Here is a 13731-nt window from a genome sequence, read left to right as displayed (position 1 = left end):
CTGCGGTAAGTGCGAAATGGTACGTACCTTGCCTCGACCCGTCTTCTAAGCCCGCCGCACTGGCATGCATGTCCCTGTCTCTGAACAAGGTACGTACCTGGGCCCTACTTCAGAGCAGCATGGGCCTGCCAGCCCACTCTCAAGCCCATACGTAGGCCCTACAGGTAACAACCTGCACATTTGGTCTTCCATATAAGCCGCCTGCCCTCCACGGTTTGCCACATCTTCATTCCCCTTCACCAAATCCACATCATCCTTCTTATTGACACATCATGCTGTTAACCCAACCTGCTACTGTGCAACCTCTCCAACAACATCACTTCCACCGCAATCATCCACAACAACCCTTGCCCCAACCTCAGCGATTCTACCCGCACTCTCTCGACTTCGACTTCGACACAACCTTGGACGACTCAGCGCACAATATTTCGAGTATATCTTCCTCGCCTCTTTCGACGCAGTCGCTTCCATCTCACAACTACTCTTTGGCTGCCCAGTCTACCACATTTCCCAATTTTGATTCTTCTCATCTGGCAGTACCCAGAAGAGTGGCGCCTGCTACTACAACTTTCGACGACTCGTCTTTGAATCTCAATTTTAACCAGCTTCCACAAGATCTCATGCAGCCAGACGCCTGGGTTATCGGAAACCATTATATTCCCAAGCCGGTTGGTCGGTTCTCTCATCAACGGGAATCCTCATTGTCATCTTTGGGGTCCGCTGGTCCTGCTTCGCCCTTCAACCCTAACACGTCCAACCCGCACATCGCAGTCACTGATTCAGCAACCGACGCCTTTCAAGAGATGCAATCTCACGACAGCAATTCATTCTACCAGCTTGCCAAGGCAATGCCATCCCATGACAACATGTATCCAAATTACAACGGCCTCGCCACCCTCCCGACAGACATAAGTGGATATGCCTCAGCGCTCAACGTACAGAGGCCGAGATCCGACCGGAGCGGCCTTCTCCCAGCCCCAGAATTGTCTGTTGCAGGCAGTAGGTCTCATCCAGCATCCGTGGCAAGTTCAGTTGCCGGTGACTCACCCGCTACACCATCTGTTGGCGAGCACGAGGATGACAGGAGGCGCAAAGCTGGTAAGGAACATTCCTCTGAATTCGATCGGTTTGTAAGCATGGGCTCACCACAAATCTTTAATTCAGCTTTCAGCAATGTTCCAAAGTTAGACCGTACAATTACGGACATTTACAACGACGAGCTATACAGCCCCAACTTCACCATCACTTCGGCATCACCAGCTCAAGGTCAAATGGCTGTCTCACCCAGTAATGACGTCTTTGCTCAGAGATTACATGCTGCCAACAACCAGCATTTGAGTGCAGCTCAATCGCCTGCGTCTAGCGTGTCCCGAGATCGATCACCCTTTCGCCAAGGTTCGCCACTGGCCCCCGTTGCTAGTCATGACTTTGGTGCTGGTTTGCCCGCCTCCAGGCTTCGATTTAACTCAGCACATCACATGAGGGAGCAAAAAAAGGCTGAGCAAGACGCCCAGATTATGAGACAACAAATGTCAATGAAGTCTGAGCCGGAGACTCCTAAGACAATATCGCCCAAAGACGCTATGCTCGAATTCCACGATGCTGATGGAGATAACTCGTTCCCCCTCTTTCCTTCCCAGGACCCTGCTGATTTTGACGATATTGCGAAGGCAGTCGTCTCGCAAGAGCAAAGCAATGGTTTTAATAGACCATCCTTACAAAATGGAGCCGCATTCCCCTACCTACCTACACAGCTTTCGAGCGGTGTTCAGATACCACAGCAATATCCGTTCATTGCACATGCACGTCAATCACAAGAACAAATTCCCCGTCTCAGCTCTGTCGAGTCCAGTTCCGGCATGTCAGAAGGAACACCAAGTTCCAACAGTGCTCCCATGACAAAGCCGGCTGGCGCTGCAGCGGATGGAGGAACTTACACCTGCACATATCACGGATGTACATTGCGATTTGAGACGCCTGCCCTTTTGCAAAAACACAAGCGCGAAGGCCACCGACAAATTCAGGGTATTGGTGGCCCAAGACGAGGCGAATCGAGCGTGACCTCCCCCAACAGTCTGCTCAACAGTCAAGCAGGCCCTCACCGATGCGACAGGATCAACCCCAGCACTGGAAAGCCTTGCCATACGATCTTTTCGCGTCCTTACGATCTCACTCGACATGAGGACACCATTCACAATGCGCGGAAGCAAAAGGTTCGGTGCAATTTATGCACTGAAGAGAAAACTTTCAGTCGTGCGGACGCGCTTACGCGACACTATCGTGTATGTCACCCTGATGTCGAATTTCCTGGCAAGCACCGGCGCCGTGGAAATAACGCTTAGGATTCTCCGCAATGAACCAGGAAGCAGGTGCTAAGAACTTGCAAACGTTCTACGAGTATGCTGCAAGCGGCTTTGGTTGGGTGGAGGAAACACCGCGATGATCATGACGTCGAATATCAGCATCGCAATCTGAGTCGGCAACATCTCCTAGCAAAGTGGCTGCACAAGAGAGCGTCACAAGAATGGAAGACTCAAGGCGTTGATCATTATCGGTGACCAATCGTATGTCGAGCATATGTCTTGGTGCTGATCAGGCCGTTCAGAGAAGCCAATTGACTGGGAAGAGTGGGACATGGGTGGGATTTCAGGGTCCTTGTCAGTGCAGTAGGGGTCGTGCGGCATGACATCATCATGGTCCGTGCTGCACGACCCTGACGATCCAGGTGGACCACAATGACATCATTCATTCCGCCCAAGCCTGCGGCCATCCATGCGAATATTGTCAGTCAACCAATCCCAACTCCGCCCGGCGACATCATGATGAGCCTTGGCACGGTCATTCTTCCCCGCCTATGAACAACTGTCTCATGGCAAGACGAAATGGTGAAGAGATGGACTACAAGGTTATCGACCAAACAGCCACAGCACGATCTGCGGGTATTCTGGTTTTATTCCTCTCATCGTTTCCCCACCCCCTCTGGTCATCTTGTATGTTTCCGCGGTTGTCGGAACAATCTATCCGATTCAGCGACGGATCACCCGGTCCCGATTTACGAAGCGTTTGACTTGGCCAACTTTGACTGTAAGATCCAGTATGGCACCCCAAGCACATTTTGGGAATTATTCCGAGCGAGGACTCGTCATGTATTGTAATTAGCGTTTGTCTCATTATGCCTTTTTACTTTCCTTTTTCCTACTTCACCGTGTAGTTGACACGGTTGTAAATTACGTTGTATTCAAACAGCTGCATGGACTAGATAAAATAGGAAACATGGGACAGGAGCACAGGCGGCTGTGCAGCACTGGATGACTTTATGATGAAAGATGATATTAAGCTGTATAGAATAGTTAATTAACGCACGATTCACTGAATTAAACGTGTTTTGGCTGAGCTGGTGGTGTATCAACTCGTTGAGCGCTCTCAGCCATGTGGGTTCAGTAGTAATGTAGAAGGGTACAGTGGTACATTTTGACTTTAGACATCTTGATTGGTTTCTTCTTCTCACGAGTTTTCGCACAGGTACGTGCACCTTAGAAAGGACAGCAGCGTCGTTTACGTTTACATGCTAAACCAGGTCTAACGCCTGTTTGGCGCTAGAGGAGACCACAATCGCGATGCTCAGATAACGTCATAAAGCGGAGTGTTGCGGATCCTATAGCTTGAGGCATGCTGTCATTGCCTGGAAGTTGCGGAACAGAATTACAAGAAGACGGGTGCGAGAAAGCGGGGGGGAAGCCCTCATTCACATCAACAAATGCATCATACGGCTTTCGGATTGCTTCCGATGGAGGTCATCACCACATCATGGATAACCACACCATGCAGTATACTTCTCGCTATCTTGCTAAGGTGTTCGCTCCATTTGACCTAACAGGACTGACAGGAATGAGCTGGCTTTAGTCCACCTCCATCTACGAACCCAGAGGTCTACTTTTCCAATTTCGTCACGTTTTCCTCGGCGCTGGGAGCATCTGCGGCTTCTTCACCCAGTACAGCGACTCGAGCAGTCTGATATAGGGGTGTAATGCCGGTCCATTTCTGGAACTAAATCAAATGTCACGTCAGCCATACGCGTTTTCCAACGACATCGCCTTTTTTGCATCCTTACCTGATACCATCCCTGGGCTGCGAGCACTTCCAACCCTGGAATGGTCGACCATCCAGCATCCTCAGCAAGTTGCATCAAGGGAGTATGACGAGGTTGGTAAGCCATCTCAAGGAGGACACGCTTCACCTCTGTATCGCCCTTCTGGCGTAATACCGCCACAAGTATTTCTCGGATCGATGGATCAATAGGCTTGTCCGCGGGAATCGTGCTTACAACGACGACGGGAGAAGAGGACAATGCATGTACCTCAGCACTATTTAGTGATTCGATACGAAACTCGGGAGGGAACGACGCCTTCAGGGCTTCTAAGCTGCTAATGTTACGTGCTAATGCGTAAATAGGTCCGAAGCCTAAAGAATGCAAAGCATAGATAGCAGCTCGAGTCGTGCCCCCCGACCCAATAACCATGGCGGCGCATTGACCACCGGGAAGGGAGCGAGAGGTGGACCCAACCGACTGGAGAGAGTGAACTATGCCAGCCCAATCCGTGTTGTCGCCTAGAAGCTTGGTTTTCGTCCCATCACTGCCAGGCAATGGGATGATAGTGTTGACAGCGCCTATGACACGAGCAGCTTCGGAAACCTCGTCGATCTCCTCCATGATGTCAAGCTTCAGCGGAATCGTTACCGATGCCCCACCGAAGTCGGGAGCGCGAACAATACCACGCAAATCTGCTGCGGTATCTGTCTCTTTGAGGGAGTACTTGTGCGGCAGACCAACCAGGCCAAAAAGAGAATTGTGTAATGCAGGAGACCTTGACGCCGAGATGGGCTTGCCAAAAAGGTAAAAAGACTGAGGGTTAATGCCACCGAGCAGTGACAGCGCCTGGCGAATTTCCGCCGCTGACATTTGTCCCGGAGCTGCCTTGAAGGGCAAATCGGGATGAGAAACTGGGGTGAGGCAACCATTGAGGACGCGACTTAGCTTGCCTGCTGCCCCCATATTCAGCGCAATAATGGGAGTGCTATGAGATGCGAGCATCTCGGACTTGAATCGGGCTAGGTCGTAATTATCTTCAATCCGCTGGGCAACACCAACTAGCTTAATCACGTCTCCCCACTGTAGAGCCTTGTTATAGAACGGGATCCATGAACCATTGCTCCAAGAAAGGGCGCCTTGGGGATCATGATGCGAAGCAATGATGCGTGATCGTCCCTTATTATCCACAACGTCTCGAATAACCCGCTCTGGAAGCGTCATTTCAACGTCGATGAATTCAACTCCCATACGAATAGCCTTTCGGTAGAGTTGAAGCCCTTGGTCATAAGCATCATCTGGGAATTTCCCTCCCTGGGCGCGTGTTCGCAAAGTAAATATGATTGGGACATCGGCAACAGATCTAAGAAGTGCCACTTGATGAGCCACAAACTCTTGTGAGTAATCTTGCAGCAAGTCCACGCGAAGCTCGACTGCGTCTGATCCAACAACGACGGCTGGTATGAGGGACAGGGCCGATGCAACTTGTGGCACGGTCAATGAGACAAAGAAACTTAGATCGTTTGACAGCGCTCTTGCCACCTGAGTGCTATCACCGCACAATGCTGTCACGAAGCGGCGGAAGTCCAGTGGCGGCTCCCGAGAAGCCACGGTGCCGGGCGGGTGAGGACTGAAATATTCGAAGTTGCTGCATTCCTCAAAGAATGGTTTCCTGCGGTAATAAACATCTTCGATGTCTTCCCTGTATGCAGGTCTCGTCTTGTCTTGAAGAAGATAGTCCACAACTTCTTTGGTGTTCCGATGCACCAGTAAAACACTGCCACGGTTCTGGCGGTGGGCGATGAGAAGTTTGCGAGCTTCCGGGGTTTCAACAATGCCACCACCGCACGAGAAGATGTAGCCATGCCCCTGCTTCTCCATAACGTCGCGTAAAAGATCCACTTCGTCTTTTCTGAAGCCCTCCCAGCCCCTCGGACCCCTGATCATCTCGGGGATCGTGATGCCAGCTCGGCGCTCCAGCTCTGCGTCTAAGTCGATGAAGGGCCGGTTCAAGGCATCAGCCATCCACTTGCCGGCAGTCGTCTTGCCCGCTCCACGCATGCCAATAATGAAGACCGATTTGTCTTTATGCTCTTTAGTGCAGGGTACTGCCGGTGCTGCCTTCGGGTGCTGGTCGACACCATCTAGTTCAACGTTAAAAAACTGGGACAAGGTGTCCCACCAACCGGGCCAGGTCTTGCCGGTACATTCCCTTTCAAGTATCGTAACCGGGTGTGGCGATACGGTTGACAAGACGCTGAAACTCATGGCAACGCGGTGATCATCGTAGCAGAACACCCCCTCGGTCGGCTGTTGGAGCTCCTGGAAGGAACATCCAGTAACAATGATTCCGTCCTCGAATTCATCGGTTTCAACGCCGAACTTGGCCAACTGCTCCCGCATGGCGCCAATGCGATTGCATTCCTTGACGCGCTGATTGGCGATGCCGCTGATCTTAGTCGTCCCGGAAGCCACTGCAGCAAGCACGGATGCAGTGAGGAAGGCATCTGTCATAGGCTCCATATCAACGTGCTCAATAGCTTTTAGGCTGCCGACGGGAGGGCCAGTAACTGTAGTAGAGGTGCCTGTCTGCTCAACCATACAACCCATAGGCCGCAGCACATCAACGGCAAATCGAGAGTCACCCTGAAGCGACTCTGAACCAATGTTGGGCACGGTACAAGTTGTTCCTGTGATGGCTGCAACAGCCAGTGGATAGGTTGCGGAGCTGGCATCGCTCTCGACGACATACTCAGCCGGGTTTTGGTAAACAGACTTGGGAATATAGTAGGTGTTTGGTTCCTCATTCGATCTGATCACGTCGACACCAAAGGTATGCATCATAGATATGGTCATGTCGATATAAGGCTGTGAAATGGGCTTTCCACCAACAAGGCGCAGCGTCACAGGATTTTTGGCGTACGGGGCAGCCATGAGAATAGAAGAGACGTATTGGGATGAGATCGTCGCCGCCAGTTCGATGGTGCCGCCCTCAAATCCGCCCGCAGCATCCACCTGCAAGGGAAGGCTCTTCTCCTGGCCGAGGTACTTGATGCCCAGGCCGTTGGCTCTCAAGGCATCAACAAGAGCTCCTATGGGGCGGACCTTCATGCGGGCGTTTCCGGTCAACACCGTAGACGAGACGCCAGACGGAGCACACAAACCCACGACTGTGGTCAAGAAGCGGGATGCAGTGCCAGCATTACCCAGATACAAGGCATCATTGCTGGCGCTGAGCTTACCGCCCTTACCCTCCACCGCTAGAACCTCGCCGGCTTCTTCCCAGGCATAGGTCGCACCACCTAGCTTGGAAATAGCCGACAGCATGTACTCAGTATCGTCAGAGTGCAGCAGGTTCTTAATCCGGCAGGTCCCTTGACCAAGGGCAGCAAGAACAAGCGCTCTGTTCGAGATGCTTTTGGAGCCAGGGGGTGTCACCGTGGTTTTGTGAGCTTTAGGCACGCCAGGGAAAACTTGTGTAGCGGCTGAAAGAACAACTCTGATTGCACGATCCTCAACCACGCTGGCTTTTGGTTCATAGGTTTTTCCAATGGCTGAGAGGAGCACAATCTTTTTCTTTGCCCCATCATTCTTCTTGTCGACCGCCATTTTCTCCAGTAGTACATCAACGGGACACTTCTTGCCAGCGGTCAACTTGACCACCCGCTTGTCATGTAGGGTGGTAGGCAACTCGAAGCTAGCAATGCATTTGACAAGACGGGCCACTGCGCCAGGACGAAGAACACCAAGGAATCGAGCCAATTCAGCCTCTTTAACCATGCCTATGGCAACCGCTTCACCATGGAGTAGCTGGGGGGTCAGAAGAGCCTCAATTGCATGACCAATTGAATGGCCAAAGTTGAGCAAGTTCCGAAGCCCACCCTCTCTTTCATCGCTGGACACTACTTGTGCCTTGACACGGGCAGAGCCCAACACGATGCCTTTGAGGATATCGCGTATGGGCTCAAGCCTCTGAGACGGGTCTCCGTCAGACTTGACAGCAGCTAAAATGGCAGATGCATTGGTCTCCAGTGCAGCGAATTCGTCCTCGTCCCAAATTGCGGCCGTCTTGATAACCTCGGCCATGCCGTTGATAAACTCTCGAGCCGGAAGTGTATTAAGGAACGTCAAGTCAATGTAGATTCGAATTGGCTGCCAGAAAGCTCCAATGAGGTTCTTCCCCATGGGGGTATCGATGGCCGTTTTGCCGCCAATGGATGAGTCAACCATGGAGAGTAATGTTGTTGGTACTTGAACGAAACGAATGCCTCGCATGAAAGTCGCAGCAACATAGCCAATCATATCGCCAATGACTCCGCCGCCAAGGGCAATGATAACTGTATCCCGCGTACATTTTTGCGACAACATCCAGTCCTCAATGGCTGCTTTCGTCTGGCGACTCTTGGAAACCTCGCCAGGCGGGATGGCGTAGGTGAGCAAGCGCGTTGTCGCCGGGGCAGCGCTGTTGAACACGTTTTGAAAAGGGGGGACATAAATGTCGTAGAGGTTCGTGTCCGTTATGAGAACATAGGTAGATGTATGCAGGTTCTCGAGCAAGTCGTGAGCCACGAAATCGAGCCAGATGCCATGGTCGACAATGATGTCGTCTTTGCCTAAGATGGTTATCCTTGTAGGGCCTGGACCGGACCCAGGGCCATTGATCAATCCCATGATCAGGAGATAGTGTATATGTATCTAAACGAAGGTTTGACGCATCGGGTTCGTGATTGTCGAGACTGCAGAAAGGGTCAGTAATGTGAATTGATAGAGTCAGTGGTAGATTTTCTAAATGACATTGGAGGGGGGAGGGGCAATTTCGAGATCTTGCGCCTATATCGGAGACCCAGAATGTATGACTCCTGTTTGTGTCGAACCAATTAGGCGCACCCTATCCCCGGCTTACACCGTAACTTACCCTAACCTACTCCACAAAGCGAGTTCAGAAAAGAGCTTAGTAAGAAATTTAAGATAGTATAAATAAAATAGTTATGAAGGTCCAATACTATATATTTTAAGTTTTAAATTTTATATATTTTAGGATATTAAAAAAACATTACGGAGGTGCCTCCCAAAAGTTTTGACTAGCCCTCTGCCCCCCCCCCTGCCGCCACCCCTGCCACCACCCAGCGACGCCTTTCCTAATTAGGAAGCCACACCCACAACTTGCTTTTCCTTCCTACTACCCACTTCGTCACCATAATACAACAATAACAATACTTTAATAACGAATTTCGATCTTACGATAGCTCCAAATACTAATACAGTTTAATAAACCGTTATACTAACTTTAAGAAGTCCCTACGGAGGTAAGACTACGAGGGAAATCTTATAATTAATAAGGCTTTTAATACAAATAATTAATTGAATTTATTTATATACGCTCGACTAAGGCTTTAAGCCTAATTAACCTACCCTCGTTATACTTCCTAAATACGTATAAGATAAACCTCGATCTAGCTATCTTAAAAAGTAAATAGAAGTTATAAAAAAAGTAGTTATTACTAAAGTATATTATAATAGATATAAGCGTAAGAAGAACTATACTAATATAGCTAGTAAACTTAGTAAGGAAGGTATCGAGATATCCTATATAATAGTCTAGAGAATTCTTTATTAAGCTAGGTTTCGGAAGACGAAACTAACTCGGAAGCCAGGTCTTATAAAGAAGATAAAAGCTAAACAGCTTAAATAGTACCGCGACCGCTAATACTAAACCCTTAATAATTAGAAGAAGATAATCTAGTTTAATAAAACCTTAGTTATTCTACTTTATTATTATAAAGGCTACCGTCTATAACGGTAGCCTTACAAGGCTTATATATAATTCTATATTTATCCCTAGTAGAAAGGCTTTTCTAAATTCATATTCTAAGGCTATTTTTCCTATAATAAGAAGGGCCTATCTTACTACTAAGTACTAAAAAGTTTAAAAAAGAAAAAGGCTACTAATAAAGAGATTACTACCCTTAATACCTAACTTAAGCCTATTAAGCATATAGAATAAAAGCTTAACTAACTATTCTATATTAGGCTATAAGGCAAGCCAGGCCTAAAGCCTTAGTAGTAGTAGAATAAGACGAATAGTAAGCTTTTATATAAAGGTAAAAGCAAGATTAATTAGTATCGATACTATAAAGAGATTCTATTTCTAAAGCTATTCCTATTCACTTAAGAGGCTAGTAGTAAAGCTATTATATAAAAAGATAAAACCTCTACTTATAACTACTAGTTTATATATAAGACATATAGCCTTAATAATATTAAAAAGCTTTTATAGTATAATAATAGCCTTAATCTTAACCTAATAAAGCCTTATTAGCCTGAGATAAAGCAATTTATAACTAGAAAAGGGGCCTTAAAAAGCTAGGTAGAGGCTATATAGGCGTAGGAGAAATATTAATAGCAACTAAGCTAGGAATAGATCTAGAAGTAGATTAAGCGAATTCCGAAGCATATAAAACAGATTATCGCTTTAGAAAGCAATAATAAATACAAAGAAGGCTATCAAGCTAGCAGATTTCGTTAATAAATTCCAGAATCTCTTCTTCGTTAATATAGCGACTAGTAGTAGCAGGGGACCCCCTGCCACTACCCCTGACGATATCCCTAACGTGGCTGTCTTAGCATTACTAGCCTGGTTAAAACTTTTAGGAGGTACCTCCGTAAATACTAATATAAAAGACTTAATATATAAGATTTAATTATAATAAAAGCTATTAATATATATAGAATAGAATACTAAGTAAGACTTAGTCTATTTTAGTAAAGTAAGAAATATAAAAGCTAGCTTCTATTTAGAGTATATTAAAATATAATATTATTATAAATATTATAAAAAAACGTAAATTATAATAAAATTAAGTTATTATTATTTTATAATTAAGTCTAAGTATTATTAATTATTATTACTAAATAAGAAATAAAATTATACTATATATTTATATTAAAGGTAGTTTTATATATTTATAAGTTTTTAGCTTTATTATACTATATTTTTTTTTTAGATTTAATAAAGTATATATTTTATTTAGGTACTTTAAGAATAAAAAATCTTTATAAGCTAGTAACTAGTAAGTAACTAACTATAGCTATACTTATAATTCTTTTTTATTTAAGGCTATTTTTAATAATTAAAGTAAGATATCTTAATTTCTTATAATATATAAGTATTAAATAAAGTTTTTTATAACTTTTTTTATATAAAAAAGAAAAGAATATATATAATATAAACTTTTTAATTAAGTAAATATATAACGTACATGATAAGCGAGTGAGACAGACAAGCGAGTGAGACAGTAAACCGCGACCGTCGCACCTTGACGCGACCGGCACCTTTTCCTCTACAATAAATCATGGAATCAGCTAGTATTGAAAGAAGGTTACAAATTGCCCTTCAAGCAATGAGAAATGACCCAAAACTTAGTGCTCGGGCCGCAGGTGCACTCTATACAGTCAGTCACGCAACATTAAGCCGGCGACTAAAGGGAATAGTCTCACGACGCGACAGCATGCCTAATTCACGGAATTTATCAGATTTAGAAGAGAAGACAATAGTTGAGTATATTCTCGACCTAGATGCGCGATCATTTCCTCCCCGGCTGAGTGGTGTGGAAGAAATGGCCAATCGACTTCTCGCAGAGCGCGACGCGCCTCCAGTTGGGAAGCGCTGGGCTTCTAATTTCGTCAAGCGACAACCACAGCTTAGGACGCGTTTCTTTCGCAAGTATGACTATAAGAGAGCTCAATGCGAAGATCCAGAGGTGATTCGTGGCTGGTTTTCGCTTGTGAAGAATACAATTGCGAAGTATGGTATTGCTGATGCTGATATCTACAACTTTGATGAGACCGGCTTTATGATGGGCGTTATTGCTTCTGGAATGGTTGTTACAAGTGCTGAAAGGCGTTCAAATACGAAGATGACACAGCCTGGCAATAGGGAATGGGTTACAGTTATCCAGGCTATTAATTCCCAAGGGGAGAGCATCCCGCCATACATCATCGTTGCAGGCCAGTATCACCTCTCAAGCTGGTATACAGAAACCTCTCTTCCGGGCGATTGGGCTATTGCAACGTCTGAAAATGGATGGACAACAAACGAGAGAGGTATTGACTGGATCAGACACTTCGACATTTATACAAAACCACGTACGTCTGGGAAATATCGCCTCCTCGTTGTTGATAGTCATGAAAGTCACCACTCCGCAGCCTTCGAGCTCTTTTGTCAAGAAAACAACATTATTACACTGTGCATGCCGGCTCACTCGTCTCATCTACTTCAACCCTTAGATGTTGGTTGTTTTCAGCCGTTAAAGAATGCCTACGGTCGGCAAATTGAGAATAAGATGCGGCGAGGCACAACCCATATCTCGAAGGAAGATTTCTTTGCAGCATTTCACGAAGCTTTTAAGCAGTCTTTTACGAGGAAAAATATCCAGGGAGGTTTCCGAGGAGCTGGACTTGTCCCTTTGAATGCAGAAAGTGTTCTCTCAAAGCTGGATGTAAAGTTCCGAACGCCAACGCCTGAGGAGGGGGTCCCTCAGACACCAGACCCTTGGATCTCTAGGACGCCGAGCAACCCAAGCGAAGCAAGATCACAGTCTACTTTTATTAAGAGTCGAATCTCACGCTACCGAAGCAGCTCTCCAGCATCAATTTATAGTGCTGTGAGTAAGCTAGCCAGAGGGACAGAAGGACTAGGGCATCGGGTAGCATTACTAGAGTCAGAGGTTCAAATCCTTCGAGAGGAGAATGCAATATTAAGTCGGCGTCGAAGGGCTAAGAAAACACGTCTACAGAAAGGAGGAAGTCTTACTATATCTACTGGAGAGGATATACAGTCGCAAAGAGAGGCAGACACGCAACTACAAGAGGAAACGCGACGGAGTAGTGGTCGCAAAGTGAGGTCTGAGACGACTCATCGTCGGTGTGGCGTATGCGGGAATACAGGCCACAACGCGAGAACATGTCAATTTATTGAGGAAACATCCGAAGAACAGGAATCCGAGTAGTATTAATCAATCTAAGATTTCTTGTTATAGATTTCGATATTATTGTCGCGAAGGTCTGGTTTACTGTCTCACTCGCTTGTCTGTCTCACTCGCTTATCATGTACGTTATAAGATAATTATTTTATTATATTATATTAATATTAGGTTTTATTTAACTTTTAATTACTTATTTCTTAGAGTATATATTATATTATATTAAGTATTAATTATAGACTTATAATTATAGTATTTTTATAGATTATATTTAGTAGGTTATTTTTTAAAGTTAATAAAATAATAGATTTTTTTTATTTTATCTAATAAATACTAGTAAAATATATATTTTAAAGCTAGTTATTTTTAATATAAATACTAAATAAAGAAAATAAGACTTATTATTACTTTATAGTTTTAATAACTATAAATAAATAATATTATATAATATATTAAATTTTCTAAATAGATTTAATTATATTATTAAACTTTTAATTATTATAAGAATATTAAAAATATTAATAAATACTAAAGTTAGCTTATACTAATTATTAATAATTTATAACTTTCTTAATAATAATATAATAGAAACTTTTAAAAATAATGAAAAGTAAGTATTATTTATAATAGGCTTTTACTTATAATTTAATAGGTTTAGTTTAA

The 13731-nt window shown here is 45.3% G+C and overlaps 3 protein-coding genes across 3 annotated transcripts; 2 read left to right on the top strand and 1 right to left on the bottom strand.

Moving 5' to 3' along the window:
• Nucleotides 1-272: 272 nt before the first annotated feature.
• Nucleotides 273-2342, top strand: CTRU02_203576 (uncharacterized protein; the record flags this gene model as incomplete). Its single annotated transcript, XM_036722153.1, has 2 exons — nucleotides 273-1098; nucleotides 1165-2342. The coding sequence occupies 2 exons, from the start codon at nucleotides 273-275 to the stop codon at nucleotides 2340-2342; spliced, it is 2004 nt and encodes a 667-aa protein (XP_036585759.1).
• A 1588-nt stretch (nucleotides 2343-3930) lies between these two features.
• On the bottom strand, nucleotides 3931-8758 carry CTRU02_203575 (pentafunctional arom polypeptide; the record flags this gene model as incomplete). Its single annotated transcript, XM_036722152.1, has 2 exons — nucleotides 3931-4047; nucleotides 4112-8758. The coding sequence occupies 2 exons, from the start codon at nucleotides 8756-8758 to the stop codon at nucleotides 3931-3933; spliced, it is 4764 nt and encodes a 1587-aa protein (XP_036585758.1).
• Nucleotides 8759-11439: 2681 nt separating this feature from the next.
• Nucleotides 11440-13095, top strand: CTRU02_203574 (transposase; the record flags this gene model as incomplete). Its single annotated transcript, XM_070204231.1, has 1 exon — nucleotides 11440-13095. The coding sequence occupies one exon, from the start codon at nucleotides 11440-11442 to the stop codon at nucleotides 13093-13095; it is 1656 nt and encodes a 551-aa protein (XP_070061994.1).
• Between the last annotated feature and the right edge of the window lie 636 nt (nucleotides 13096-13731).

The sequence above is a fragment of the Colletotrichum truncatum genome, assembly GCF_014235925.2.
Source record: "Colletotrichum truncatum strain CMES1059 chromosome Unknown Contig_0002, whole genome shotgun sequence".
In the NCBI taxonomy this organism is placed as follows: domain Eukaryota; kingdom Fungi; phylum Ascomycota; class Sordariomycetes; order Glomerellales; family Glomerellaceae; genus Colletotrichum; species Colletotrichum truncatum.
This window is presented reverse-complemented; position numbering and strand designations above follow the sequence as displayed.